Source organism: Dendrobates tinctorius, unplaced genomic scaffold, assembly GCF_039654945.1.
Source record: "Dendrobates tinctorius isolate UK_male_01 unplaced genomic scaffold, ASM3965494v1 ptg000058l, whole genome shotgun sequence".
NCBI lineage: Eukaryota > Metazoa > Chordata > Amphibia > Anura > Dendrobatidae > Dendrobates > Dendrobates tinctorius.
In genome coordinates this window covers 23,453,688-23,469,281 of record NW_027361726.1, presented here as the reverse complement: position 1 = coordinate 23,469,281, position 15,594 = coordinate 23,453,688, and the positions used below count along the sequence as shown (strand labels likewise).

Genomic DNA, 15,594 nt, shown 5'->3' with positions numbered 1-15,594 from the left:
CACCTCACCATACAGAGACAAAGACTGGTCCCCCTCACCATACAGAGACAAAGACTGGTCTCCCTCACCATACAGAGACAAAGACTGGTCCCCCTCACCATACAGAGACAAAGACTGGTCCCCCTCACCATACAGAGACAAAGACTGGTCCCCCTCACCATACAGAGACAAAGACTGGTCCACCTCACCATACAGAGACAAAGACTGGTCCACCTCACCAAACAGCGACAAAGACTGGTCCCCCTCACCATACAGAGACAAAGACTGATCCCCCTCACCATACAGAGACAAAGATTGGTCCCCCTCACCATACAGAGACAAAGATTGGTCCCCCTCACCAAACAGCGACAAAGACTGGTCCCCCTCACCATACAACCATACAGAGACAAGATTGGTCCCCCTCACCATACAGAGACAAAGACTGGTCCCCCTCACCATACAGAGACAAAGACTGGTAACCCTCACCATACAGAGACAAAGACTGGTAACCCTCACCATACAGAGACAAAGACTCGGTAGACGTTTTTGGCCTCAAAATGTCATTTTGGATAAAACAGTGAAAAAGTTAATATTGACCCTGTCTTCAGTCTCGGCACACAGCTCAGCACTTCTGCCCCTTTATTTTGGTGATATGTGGGTATCTCAGCACCCGGACTCTACCAATCTAAACTCACAACATGTCTCATTGACTTGTCAAAGTTCTCTTAAAGTTGCACTAATTGCATCGATCTTGTAGACTGTACGCACTCGCGGTCCGGGTCCTCTCTCCTCCTGTACCAGTCGGTGACTTGTTTTGCTCAAGATTATTGTATTTGTTTTTTTATTATGTTTACACCTTTTCACATGTAAAGTGCCATGGAATAAATGGCGCTATAATAATAATCCTCTCCCAACATTTATATCAAACCTGCTGGCACGTGATTGACAAGGGGCAGATAATGAAGTTGTACAAAGCAGGCAGATAGAGAACTTGCATCTCTGAACCTCAGATCCACCCGACAGTAAAGTGCCCTACTTTACAGCAGTTCACTACAGGCAGGCGAGGAGCATTGTAAGAATATTCACCATCTCCTTCATATCGGAAGTATTCATTGCTCTCACTGCTCCTCTGCAGCAGGCACTATTCCCAGATACCTTGCAAACATTTCCCCAGATAAGAGGATGTTTGCATCTTGCACAGTGAATCCAGTGTTACCTAGAGTATAATACCCAACACCTGATGTATAAAATATATATTCATTCTTACCTAAAATGAGATGAAGTTTTGTGTCAGTCTGGAAAGCGTAATGAAGGGTTACAAGGAATGGAGACTGGCGGATGTGTTCCAGCACCTGACGCTCCGTCCGTGTGTGCTCCGCCGTCTTGGCTTTTTGGATGATAGTCGCCTTCTTTAACACTTTCATGGCGTAAAGCTTCCCAGAGTCATGACCGCTAATCTTTCGGACCAGGAATACTTTGCCATAAGCTACAAATAAAAAAAACGGCAATTAAGAACTATGATTCTTATTCTGATAAAGTCAGGCTGTGAGACTCTCAGCGCACGTCATAAAAGCAGCAGCAGCTTTCAGCTGAATTATGAGCAATTCACTGCAGATTGCTCACGTCAACTGTGTAATTTCTGCAGCCATTTACAAATAATTGCAATATCGCAGCAGGAATTTTTCTATGGTGGTGTAGTCGCAGGCAGTGGGTTCCCTGAGCGCAGACCCCTGCTATAGAGGGCAGCCACCAACCCAATTCAGCTGCAAGTCTCCTGATGGAACCTCCTTTGTATAGGTAAAAGAAGCAGATGCTTGGTGTTCATATTTTCTCTGCAATGGAAGTTAGAGGACACGGGTACCCAATAAAATTGCCGTGGTCACCAGTGGGTGCTGCTCTTTACAGGCTAACAGAGGGGGATCACAAACAGGGAACCTGTGCAATTTTTCCAACCAGCAGAAAGATTCTTCTAACCAGACTGTTCCTGCAATAAAATCCCACTACAGTGACCATCTTTGTTCCTTTCCCTATTGTACATTTTTTAATTTTTATTTCTTTAGTTGGATGAGATCTGCACCAAAACCACAAAAGGATGAAGAAAGAGGTGTCCAAACTGCTGACTGTTCGGACAGGGCTCCCCCCCCCCCCCCCCCAGCCGAGGTTGGGTAACACCAAAGTCCTCTGTAGCCACAGTGACGCACCTAATTTTGTGTTGCACAGCCTGATCCGCCGCCTTCAATACGAGGTGTTACTATAGACATTATTAGTGATGAGCGAGTATACTCGTTGCTCTGGTTTTGGCGTGCTCGGAGATTTCTTTTCGTGGTCTTATCTGCATGATTTGCAACTTGTAGACAGGCTGAATACATGTGGGAATTCCCTAAGGCCTGTTTCACACAACAATTTTTTTTGTCAGTCAAAATCCGCTAAAATGGCGGATAGCGGATCCGTTCCTGTACACAGAGAGAGAGACCTCCCCTGGCGCGGTCTCTGCATCTCTCCCGCTTCTCCATGGTCTCCCTTCCTGCCTTCAGCGGTCACATGGTACCGAGTGAGTGTAATGAGCGGTACCACGTGACCGCTAAAGGCAGGAAGGGAGACCGTGGAGAAGCGGTGCTGCAGCTGCAGAGACCGTGTCAAGGGGGTAAGTATAGCGATATTCACCTGTCCGGGGTCCATCACTGTTCACCGCTGTCTGCTGCATCCTCTGTCTGTGACGTTTAGGCAGCAGAGGGAGCGGTGACGTGGTTAGTGCGTGCCGTGCCCTCTGCTGCCTGAACGTCACTGACAGACGACATGGCAAACAGCGGTGAACAGCGATGGCCCCAAGACAGGTGAGGTCCTGAGCCGGTTGAGGTGAGTATGGCATTTTTTTTGGCAGCAGCAGCATATGGGGGCATAATATATGGAGCATTTTATGGGAGCAGTATATGGGGGCATAGTCTATGGGGGAAGCATATGGGGGCATATTCTATGGGTGCAGCATATGGGGACATATTCTATGGGGCAGCATATGGGGGCATATTCTACGGAGCAGCATATGCGCAGTCTATGGAGCATCTTATGGGGGCATAATCTATGGAGCATCCTATCCTATGGGGACATAATATATGGAGCATCTTATGGGGGCATAATCTATGGAGCATTTTATGGGGGCATAATCTATGGAGCATCTTATGGAGCATCTTATGGGGGCATAATCTATGGAGCATCTTATGGAGCCATAACCTTTATGGAGCATTATATGGGGCATATTATTCTATAGAGCATCTTGTGGGGGCATTATTAACCTTTGTACAGCATTATATGGGGTGTATTTTGTATGGAGCATCTTATGGGGCCCATCATGAACTGTATGGAGCATTATATGGGGCTCCTGATTCAATATGGATGTTCAAAAACATTTAACCTACTGATGTCTCAATTAGTTTAACTTTTATTGGCATCTATATTTATCTTTGAACCAGTAGCTGCTGCATTTTCCACCCTAGGCTTATACGCGAGTCAATAAGTTTTCCCAGTTTTTTGAGGCAAAATTAGGGGGGGGTCGGCTTATACATGGGTCGGCTTATACACGAGTATATACAGTATGCTATTCCGGAAAACTAGATTATACCGCCATGTACCAGCCCAACACGACCCCCGCTTGTCCGCCATCAGGTGAATGGCGCCTTATGAATACGTGCAGCTTAGTCATATTTTGCTTCCATGTCTTACTATTTTCAAGATCTCTGCCTGCTGATAGTAAATGGAAACCTTCTCATTGACCTCCCGCTAGTACAGAATACCGAACCGCTAATACAGCAGATTCTGGCCCGTGAGAAATACCTGCTCTGTGTGGACCCTCTCCCTCCGCCTCTTGGTATAAACCAGAATGTTCACAACAAGCAGAGATCTTGATAAAGGTTAAGAATGTAAACACAAAGTGGAAAGGTGCAGAATTTTTCATTACGTGATGATGCAGAATCATTGCCATGAAGAGGCAGATTAGATGGATAGATCCAGCTCGGGGAGGCATAGGCAAATTTTCAGATATTCAGCATCATTGATCGAGGGAACAATTGCATGAGTCGCCCACAGACAGACGCTCGATATATGGAAGTGTGAACTACAAGAAAATGTCAGGATGAGGCAGCGGAAAGCAGCCTATTAGAACCCATGTATGAGGCAGTATGGCGGCATCCTCTGTGCGCCCTCCGGTGCTGCATGCACAGGACTATCCCCCAAGTAGAAGCAGTCCTGCCAGTATGTAAGGCATCCGGATCATACAGCGCAAATGTTACAGCCTTTTCTGAGGTCTCAGCCTGCGTTCAAAACTGCTGCAACATGTGAAACCGCAAATATCTATTATCAAAAATGTTTTTTATTAAAGCAACCTACCTCCTGTGCCCAGGACCTTCAGGAGCTCGAAGTTCTCAATTCCAACCTTCTCCGAGTGTCCCGTCAAGTTTGCTATAAAAGAAATTCATCAAATATAACGAGGTTACGTTAATTAATGAAGCAGGATAGCGACCATATTTCATCATCATCCCCCATTATTATTCATTATGATGTGGGGAACGTCCGGCTGAGGCTTGCAGGTCACATGTAATCAAATGGATCGATGTCATTCCATCAGCGCCGGATTCATTAATATAAAAATCTCTTATTGCAGTGTAAGGATCTGAGTCAGCCAGACGGATAATTACTTATGGAAGAGAGCCTGATACTGATGCATCCGAAGCAGTAATGGACGATCCTTCCTCATCAGACATCAATCATCATTGACCCCCAGCAGCCACCTCATAGCCTACCAGGGAAAACACCAGTAGATATGTAGTAGAAAAGACGCTTCGTGTCCATTTAGTCAGAAGGCATTCAGGGCTGTGACACATCATTACCATTTCATTACAGAAAGAGAACAGTATGTACTAGTACAAAGGCAATTAGCAGAAAGTGATCCACAAACCTATTAAAATAATAGATGATGTCCCAATAATTTATTGCTGCAGTGATACAATATCATCCTAAAGCTACAAAAGAAAGAAACCGCTCACCTCAATAGTGGTAAAATAAAGGACAACCCCAAGACACCAAGAGTTGAACCCCATAAAGCGATGCACTGTAATTTTATCACTAATCTTGTATTATACCCCAGAGCTGCGCTCACTATTCTGCTGGTGCAGTCACTGTGTACATACATTACATTACTGATCCTGTACTGATCCTGAGTTACATCATGTATTATACTCCAGAGCTGCACTCACTATTCTGCTGGTGCAGTCACTGTGTACATACATTATATTACCTATCCTCAGGGCCGGCGTTAGGGGCAGGCAGACCAGGCAGCTGCCTAGGGTCCCCGCTCCCCCAGGGGCCCCCAGCTAGCAGCACATCATGCAGCCGCTATGGGGCCATTGTGAAGCAGGGGGTCCGCCTGCCCCCAACGCCGACTCCCCCCGCCGCATTGAACTACACCAGCGTCATAGACGCCGGTACGGTTCACAGCAATAATGGAAGAGAGCGTCAGCTGACGCTCCCTCTCCCATCATTCCCCGCTCTGCCTTTGACACAGCGGGTGCGCGATGATGTTATCACGCTTTCACTGTGTGCCAGACTGTGCAGGAGACAGTACCAGCGCGGTGTGCTGGACTGTGGGGCCATTCTCGGCCGGGGGGGGGTATATACCATGTGGTGCTGGGCTATATACCATGTGTGGCTGTGCTGTATACCATGTGTGGCTGGGCTATGCACCATGTGTGGCTGGGCTACATACCATGTGTGGCTGGGCTACATACCATGTGTGGCTGGGCTACATACCATGTGTGGCTGGGCTACATACCATGTGTGGCTGGGCTACATACCATGTGTGGCTGGGCTACATACCATATGGGGCTGGGCAATATACTATGCGGCTGTGTTATATACCATGGGGGGGGGTTACAATTTACATTATATTCTATGGAGGAGGCTGTGTTATATAATATTGGGGGCTACATTATATTCTATGGGGAGGTGGGCTGTATTATATTCTATTTGGGGCTACATTATATTCTATGGGGGGCTGTATAATATTTATTATATTCTGTGGGGGGTGATTGCATCATACTCTATGAGGGGGCTACATTATACTATATGAGGAGGCTAAATTGTATTCTGTGGGGGCTGCATTATATTCTATGGGGGGGGCTAGATTATATTGTACGGGGGCTTCATTATACTTTATGAGGAGGCTACATTATATTCTATGGGGGCTACATTATACTATATGAGGGCTACATTGTATTCTATGGAGGGGCTACATTATACTATATAAAGGGTTGCATTATATTCTATGGGGGGCTGCAATATACTCGATGAGGGGGATGCCATATATTCTATGGAGGGGCTTCATTATACTATATGAGGGGGGCTGCATTATATTCTATGGGGGGGTTACATTATATTCTATGGGGGGTTACATTATATTCTGTGGAGTGGCTGCATTATATTCTGTGGGATAGCTGCATTATGCTCTAAGGGGTGGCTGCGTTATACTTTAAGAGGGGGGCTGCATTATATTGTATGGCAGGGCTGCATCATACTCTGTGGGGTGGCTGCATTATACTATATGTGGGCTGCATTATACTGTATCGAGCACTATGGGGAATATATTATATGAAGAACTAAGCGGTGCATTATACTATGGGAAGTGAATTGTACTACATGGATGACTATGGTGGTGCATTATACTATGGAGCACTATGATGAGTGTATTATACTATATGGAGGGCTATGAGGAGTGTATTATACTATATGGAGGACTATGAGAAGTGTATTATACTATATGGAGGACTATGAGGAGTGTATTATACTATATGGAGGACTATGAGGAGTGTATTATACTATATGGAGGACTATGAGGAGTGTATTATACTATATGGAGGACTATGGGGCACATTATATTATATGGAGGACTATGGATTGTAAACTGTAGATGTGCGGCTGATAACATGATACTGTATGGTGATCTGTTAGTGATCCATTAGTGATCATTCTGTCCCCATCATTCTTTCTCAGATGGTGGAAAGAGGCCGGGAAAAAAGTGTTGAACAATTTCAATATTGTCGATCACACTCATTTAGCATCCTGAACTCAGCGCATGTAACTACAACCAAAATGCTTCTGTGTGATGTGCAATATGTTAGCATTTGGGGCCCCATTTTAAACTTTGCCTAAAACTGGCCCTGCCTATCCTGTATTATACTCCAGAACTGAACTCACTATTTTGCTGGTGCAGTCACTGTGTACATACATTACTGATCCTGAGTTACATCCTGTATTATACCCCAGAGCTGCACTCACTATTCTGTTGGTGCAGGCACTTTGTACATACATTACTGATCCTGTACTGATCCTGAGTTACATCCTGTATTATACTCCAGAGCTGCACTCACTATTCTGCTGGTGCACTCACTGTCTACATACATTATATTACCTATCCTGTATTATACTCCAGAGCTGCGCTCACTATCGTGCTGGTGGTCTAGTAATGCAGCAAACCTGGGAAGCTACAGAATTTCATATGAAAAAAGCTCCATTCTGAATGTGTTTGTTTTCTAGAGTTATGATGAGGGTAGTAGTTCTCACTATATGAGGGTCTTAACACTTTGGGTCTCCTCATACTGCAGCACAATGCACCCATCACTGGGGTCCAGCAGCCTCCTTTGTGCATCTTCCTTCTGTCGCTACTCATTACTGGGAGCCCTCTGACCAAACATCACTATAGAACGACAGATGTGTGTAGAGCATAAATGGCGCAGACGTGCGCTCTCTTGTGAATATCGCTGAATGGTTCCTTATGTCTGAAAACATTTTGATAATTTACTTTCGCCTACACAACCTTAAAAATGAAGGAGGAAGAGGAGCTTTTCACTGCTGTACATTTAAGAATTTCCCGGGGCTCTCGCTGCCGCCATTTCCTTTTTTTTTTTTTTTTTTTTTATTATTTCTACCCCACTTAAATCCTTTCTAATGAAAACTTCCTCTCCATCTGGCGAAACACATCATTTTGTGCCTTCCTGCTGAGCTAAATGCAGTACACAAGTGTTGATGCAAGAAAAGGGCACGGATCCAGAACCACAGCAAGAGATCAGCGGGGAGTAGGAAAGAACTATAGGTTCCAGCATGCCGTACATCAACCTGCAGCGCCCACCTCCTCTTTTTTAGAACGCTCGACAGAGGGTTATGTGCCATGATGTGAAATAGCATCTCGTCCATTCCGGGGACATCTGCCGGATTAATTCCTGAACACGTTCAATCTTGGCTTGCGGCTTAGCAGATTAGAGGAAGAAAAAAGCTTTAGACCCTGGATCTCAGTAGCTGCCGTGTATATATTATATATAGCCCGCTACTGATATGTACATAAAACCCACATGATCGGTAAATGTGGACCGTTTAGGGTACATGAATGAGGTTGGGGGCGTTGGGTCCCATTGTATATACCAGATCTGGTTCCAGCTGGTACCTGGGGACCAACGCACTGATCCCCAAACAAACTTTCTGCTGGAGTTTTGGAAGATCGACCAATGGTGGTCCGCTGACGGCTGCAGCAGATTTCAGCCTTAAGGGGGTCTTTTCCAACATGACCCAGATTCACACACAGCGTGTTGCAGCTTTTTTTGTGGTTCAAGGCAGATATCATTCAGGATAAGATTTTCTGTAGCTTCTGAAATTATTTGCAGAAACAGATTTGGGATGAGTCTTGTCCGCGGCACCAAAATCCTTGTCAAATTCAGCATGTGAACAGACAGGACAGGGTACATGATCAGTGTGGACCCCCAGGAGCAGAATGAATGGACTACAGTGCCATAGGCTCAGCGGCCCATCCCTACAAGTCTCAGAAATGGTTCTCAGCGTAGGTACAGCACATCTGAGTTTCCGGATTATCAGATGCTGCATTGACAGAAATTAATTGCCCAGCCCTGGAAATAAGGAAGCTTTTTCCTAAACATTCCGTGTCGAAAAGAGGACGAGAACACGCACCGTAGAGCAAAGCTGATGCTGGTCAAGCATTTGACAGAAAGCATATTATTATTTTCAGATGATCAGATGTCAGATTTATGGAATGACAAATACTGCAGAAAAAGTTCATAGCCTGGGGTACAAATCCAGGCTTCCATAGCTATTGGCACAAGTACGGCGAGTTCCGAAAATGTTCCCGTTTGTGTCCAGACTTGCTGCGTTACATTCCTGAACATCAGGCGCTTTAATAAAGTGTTCTACATTTCTTCTTACTATGAATGGAATCCTGTTCAGACACAAGAATAAAAAAAGCTCGGGTTTGTTACAATTGCAATCCTCTGATACATTGTAGCTGCTGACACAAGTATCCATTGTCGCGCTCACACCTGCAGCCTTGTTACAGAACACTGCAGAAATGATGGGAAAGTAGTGCTGCACGTTGCGAGGAAAACCCAACAGACACTTTTATAAGTTACTGGACCCGACGGGTTCAGTGGCTTCCATTTTCTACCACGGCGCATGCGTGAAGCTCAGCAGGTCAGACCTGGATACAACTGGAATAAACTCTCAGTAGTGAAAAGTATGAAGTTTGCTGAATCTGGATCTAACACAAAAATCTGAAGATATGTACAACACTATGGAGTAAGTTAGTATTATAGAAGCAATGCTGTTCAGATGTTCATCTTTACTGCAGTTCTTGCTATTCTGTTTATGCACCAGAAAGATCAGGATGAACAACAAGTCCATTAAACACCAGTCCTCCATGCTGCAACCTATGGGGCCCCCTGGAATGGCCTTTTAAAACTGGACTCATGCAGCCAAGACTGGGCAGATTATCAATGCTGCAGAGCACCGTGCATAGTTCTGCAGTCTGTGCTCAGCGTCGGACCGCCAGATGTCGACATTAAGCGTTCCAAGCTCCTAATCCTCCCCAAACAACATGTGCCGAAAAACATAAAACTTCTGCGAGGAGACGGCACTAAAGCGGCTAATTCTAAAGAGTCATCAGATGAGAAAACACTATGAAGAGTCACTTTCTAAACAGCGGATCCTGCAATGTTATGGGGGTCCTTATATAAAGCCCACTAGTGACTCCAAAAACATAGCGGAGCGGCAGAAACCATTCATCCTGGTGCATATGAGGATAAAATAGTGAACAGATGGACAGATTGTGTGTTTGTACTCCCGGACTCACCCTAACGGCACGCCTGACATCAATGTGCTCGCTTTACAGCACTGAGCAAGGCGCTGGAAACGCTCCAAGAGAGCAGACTGTCGCAGAGACGCTCGAGCACTCGAAAAGCAAAACAGGTGCTTGCTTAGACAACAAATGGCGCGGTCATCCTCCGTGAACTTTGCTATGACGCATCACAGACCTTGCAGACGCCATGAAATAAGGAAAAGGCAGGATGAACCGTGAGACTGCGGCATTACCCTGAATGTAATATATACAATGGACATAAAAAGTCTACACACCCCTGTAAAATTCCCAGGTTTTTATCATGTTCATATATTATAAAAAGAAGAATTTCAGAACTTTGTCCTCTTTTAATGACATCCGTAGCCTGTACAAATCCACTGAAAAGAAAAATCTTTTCAGGTGGAAAAAGAAAAAAGTAAAATAAAGTGATTGCATAAATCTGCACACCCTTAAGCCAGGAGAAACTCGCACAAGTCTCTCGCATCAATATCCGGCACTGCCACCGGCACTCAGGACTGGAGCTTCGGCTGCATGTATTTCTATGCAGCTGCAGCACCTGTCCTGAGTGACGGCGGCAGCGCCGGGTATTGATGCGAGCGACTCTTGCGAGTTTCTCGCATCACACACGGTAGTGTGATCCCGGCCTTACACTGATACTTTAGAGAAATCCCCTTTGAATTTCTGGCAGCATTCAGTCTTTTTGGGTAGGGGTCCATCAGTGCAGCACATCCAGAATTGGCGATCTTTGCCAGCTCCTCTTTGCAGTATCTCCACATCTCCTGTATACAGCGCCCCTTTCAGGTCATCACAGATTTCCACTTAGATTCAGGTCTGGGCTTAGGCTGGACTGTTACAAAAACTTTTATCTTTTTCTGGTGAAGCTATTCTTTTGGTGTTTTTGAGATCACTTAGGGTTGTTGTCATACTGAAAGGTGAAATTCCTCTTCAAGACCTGAAGGTTTTGATGCCAAATTGACTTGTATTTGGACTGTTCATAATTCCCTCCCCCTTCACTAAAGCCCTAGTTCCAACTGCAGAAAAGCAGCCCTAAAGCACAATGCTGCCCACACCATGCCTCACTGTGGGTATGATGATATTTTGGTGAAGCACAGGGTTGGCTTTGTGCCAAACTTACCTTTTGGAATTATGGCCAAAACGTTCCACATCGATCTCTTCAGATATGACACGTTTTCCACACGCTCTCAACAAAACATAGTCGGGATTGTGAGTTTATCTTTTTAAGAAAAGACTTCCATCTGGCCACCAACCTCACAGGCCGGACATGTGAAGAATACGGGAGATTGTTGTCACATGCAGGACACAACCTGTACTGGCCAGGTATTCCTGCAGCTTCCTTTAATGTTGCTGTCAGACGCTTGGCAGCGTCCTGGACCTATTTTCTTCTTGTCTTTTTCATGAATTTTTGAGGGATGTCCAATTCAAGGTAATGTCACTATTGTGTCAAATTTCACTCACAAATTTCTTGATGACATCTTCAAAATGCTCCGTGCTCTATTTGATGCCTTGGAAACGTTTGTATACTCTTCTTACTGATAACTTTCCACCGTGAGATCCTTTGCTGTGTTGTCAGCTGTTTAAGAACCAGAAAATGTCAGGAAAATCCTTCTGGAACTGTGAAAGTTTTTCTGCAATGAATCAGTGCAGGTAAGCACCATCAGCCTCGAGTGCTGAACAAGGAAGAGTAGAGTACAACAAAAAGATATGCACGACCCTGCAAACCTCCTACCTATGGGCATCCCCGATTTGTAGGCACAGCACAAGGATGTGTGATCTTTTAAGGTCTGAACATGTATAAGAATGTCCCGTTCATTGACAGCAAGCACATCTAGATAATGAGTAAATGGGATGGAAATGATCAAATACAAAATCAATTCGCAACAAAAGGGGCAGGTAAAGATCAGCGGTGGAGAACAACAAATGAGGCCGAGTTTGTAATAAATAAGTAAGGAAGGGATCAGTAACACTGAGTGAGCAATAAGCTGCATGACATCAGAGACAGGGTGCTAACACCAGTGTAATGTGAACATAAGAGAGACAGGGCGCACAGGACACGCAAGGAGGTCAGGGGATAGGGCGCACAGGACACGAAAGGAGGTCAGGGGACAGGGCGCACAGGACACGCAAGGAGGTCAGGGGACAGGGCGCACAGGACACGCAAGGAGGTCAGGGGACAGGGCGCACAGGACACGCAAGGAGGTCAGGGGACAGGGCGCACAGGACACGCAAGGATGTCAGGGGACAGGGCGCACAGGACACGCAAGGATGTCAGGGGACACGGCGCACAGGACACGCAAGGAGGTCAGGGGACACGGCACACAGGACACGCAAGGAGGTCAGGGGACACGGCACAGGACACGCAAGGAGGTCAGGGGACACGGCACAGGACACGCAAGGAGGTCAGGGGACATGGCACAGGACACGCAAGGAGGTCAGGGGACACGGCACACAGGACACGCAAGGAGGTCAGGGGACACGGCACACAGGACACGCAAGGAGGTGAGGGGAAAGGAGACACACAGGACACGCAAGGAGGTCAGGGGACAGGGCGCACAGGACACGCAAGGAGGTCAGGGGACAGGGCGCACAGGACACGCAAGGAGGTCAGGGGACAGGGCGCACAGGACACGCAAGGAGGTCAGGGGACAGGGCGCACAGGACACGCAAGGAGGTCAGGGGACAGGGCGCACAGGACACGCAAGGAGGTCAGGGCGCACAGGACACGCAAGGAGGTCAGGGGACAGGGCGCACAGGACACGCAAGGAGGTCAGGGCGCACAGGACACACAAGGTGGTCAGGGGACACAGCGCACAGGACACACAAGGAGGTCAGGGGACAGGGCACACAGGACACGCAAGGAGGTCAGGGGACACGGCACACAGGACACGCAAGGAGGTCAGGGGACAGGGCGCACAGGACACGCAAGGAGGTCAGGGGACAGGGCGCACAGGACACGCAAGGAGGTCAGGGGACAGGGCGCACAGGACACGCAAGGAGGTCAGGGGACAGGGCGCACAGGACACGCAAGGAGGTCAGGGGACAGGGCGCACAGGACACGCAAGGAGGTCAGGGGACAGGGCGCACAGGACACGCAAGGAGGTCAGGGCGCACAGGACACACAAGGTGGTCAGGGCGCACAGGACACACAAGGTGGTCAGGGCGCACAGCGCACAGGACACACAAGGAGGTCAGGGGACAGGGCGCACAGGACACGCAAGGAGGTCAGGGGACAGGGCGCACAGGACACGCAAGGAGGTCAGGGCGCACAGGACACGCAAGGAGGTCAGGGGACAGGGCGCACAGGACACGCACGGAGGTCAGGGGACACGGCGCACAGGACACGCACGGAGGTCAGGGGACACGGCGCACAGGACACGCAAGGAGGTCAGGGGACACGGCGCACAGGACACGCAAGGAGGTCAGGGGACACGGCGCACAGGACACGCAAGGAGGTCAGGGGACACGGCGCACAGGACACGCAAGGAGGTCAGGGGACACGGCGCACAGGACACGCAAGGAGGTCAGGGGACACGGCGCACAGGACACGCAAGGAGGTCAGGGGACACGGCGCACAGGACACGCAAGGAGGTCAGGGGACACGGCTCACAGGACACGCAAGGAGGTCAGGGGACACGGCTCACAGGACACGCAAGGAGGTCAGGGGACACGGCGCACAGGACACGCAAGGAGGTCAGGGGACACGGTGCACAGGACACGCAAGGTCAGGGCACACAGGACACACAAGGAGGTCAGGGGACACAGCGCACAGGACACACAAGGTCAGGGGACAGGGAGCACTGGACACGCAAAGAGGATAGGGCGCACAGGACACACGAGGAGGTCAGGGTGCATGGGACACGCGAGGAGGTCAAAGGACAAGGCGCAAAAGACACACAAGGAGGTCCGGGGACAGAGTGCACAGGACACGCAAGGAGGTCCGGGGAGTGGGGGCTTATCACTGTTGTACATGGGGGATATATAGGTGAGGATACTGTTGTGTATGCGGGTGGAATCAGTGCTGTATATAAGTGGAGTCAGTGCTATAGATTGGGGGTGATCGGTACTGTAAATGTGGGTGGGATCAGCACTGTATATGGGGACAGTGTAGTATATGAGGGAGAGCAGTGCTGTTTATGGGGGAGGGATCAGTGCTCTATATGTGGGATCAGTGCTGTATAATGGGGGGATCAGCGCTGTATATGGTTGGATCAGTGTTGTATATCGGGGGGGGGGGGAATCAGTGCTGTGTACGTGGGTGAACGGATCACTTCTTGCCGCCGTGCCCTCTTGCTCCTGATTTGACACTACCAGCGCAGCACTCACCGCTCCGGAGCTCATGGGTCACAGTGAGCAGGTCACCTTCCCGGGAGGGCCCCTCCATGCCCCGTTCGCCGTACACAGACACTAAGCTCACGGGTTGAGGTGGCAGGGATCCCGAGCCGTGAGCCCGCAGCGCTGCCCGCTCCCTCCCGCACTCACCCCGGGCGCCGCTCTGCCCCCCGCCCCGGACCACTACGGCACGGTGCAACCCATCCCACTGCCAAACAGCGCTACCTAACCTGGGTAGCTCTTCGCACGTTCATTGGCTGGCGTCTGGAAGAAGAAGGCGGAGCCCGACGCGCCCCAGAGATTCCCTTCCTCACTCCCTCAAAGTTGACTGACAGATTGGGCGGAGCCACTGGTACGTCAACAAACCCAGCGACCAATCAGGCGCTGGTGTGTGCCTCCGCTGCCAACAGCCTGCTCGATATTGATTGGACAGTTCACCCAGCTGAATGCGAGCTGATTCGTTTACTGATTATGTCTGTTCCAGCCTTTTTTATGCCTTTGGTGAGGTTACTGGTAGAATCCTGTCTCAGTCGCGGTTCAGTTCACAGTGAGGTGACAGCTCGTTCCTTCTTTCTGTGTGCTATCTACATGTGTTGAGACTGAAAATCAAAAAATAAAATAATATATGGCGCCAATTTGTAGGGACGAGGGAGACTCCGTTTTGGATTTATTATGCAGGCCCACTATATTGTCCAGAGATCTCCCCCACTCCTGAAGTGGACCCCCTACCCTTGTGAAAAGTACACAGATCCCTACAAGAACAGAACTTCACCATTTGGCCAGAGAATTTGAGGCCACGCGTTAATGAAGGCAAGGAGGCGCAGAGCTCGGACCCCCTGCAGTCTTTTGTGCGGACAAAATCAATTAGCCATCAAGAGGAAGCTCCAGACACTTGGGCACTGAGGCCTAGAGATGAATTATGAGAGTACCGTGGATCTCAGGGTTAAGTCCTATATACCACCAGAACCCTGGGAGCCCTCCTCATGCACCCCTACGTCCCATGTTTCTCTAGCTGTCCCGGATACCGAGATACCGAGACTGGCTCTCCAGAACCACTTAGCCGACCCAAGTTTGGACTCTCCAGA

General features: G+C 48.4%; 1 protein-coding gene across 2 annotated transcripts in view; it reads right to left on the bottom strand.

Moving 5' to 3' along the window:
* The window catches only part of RPS6KA5 (ribosomal protein S6 kinase A5), a 70,053-nt gene extending 55,205 nt beyond the window's left edge, over positions 1-14,848 (bottom strand). Inside the window, exons 1-3 of one of the 2 annotated variants that reach the window (XM_073578177.1) lie at positions 14,740-14,848; positions 4,360-4,431; positions 1,247-1,465 (exon numbers count right to left, since the gene is read on the bottom strand). In XM_073578177.1, the coding sequence (XP_073434278.1) occupies positions 1,247-1,403 (157 nt within the window). In that variant the 5' untranslated portion in view covers positions 1,404-1,465; positions 4,360-4,431; positions 14,740-14,848. The other variant, XM_073578176.1, reaches the window with a different exon arrangement.
* Positions 14,849-15,594: the final 746 nt, after the last annotated feature.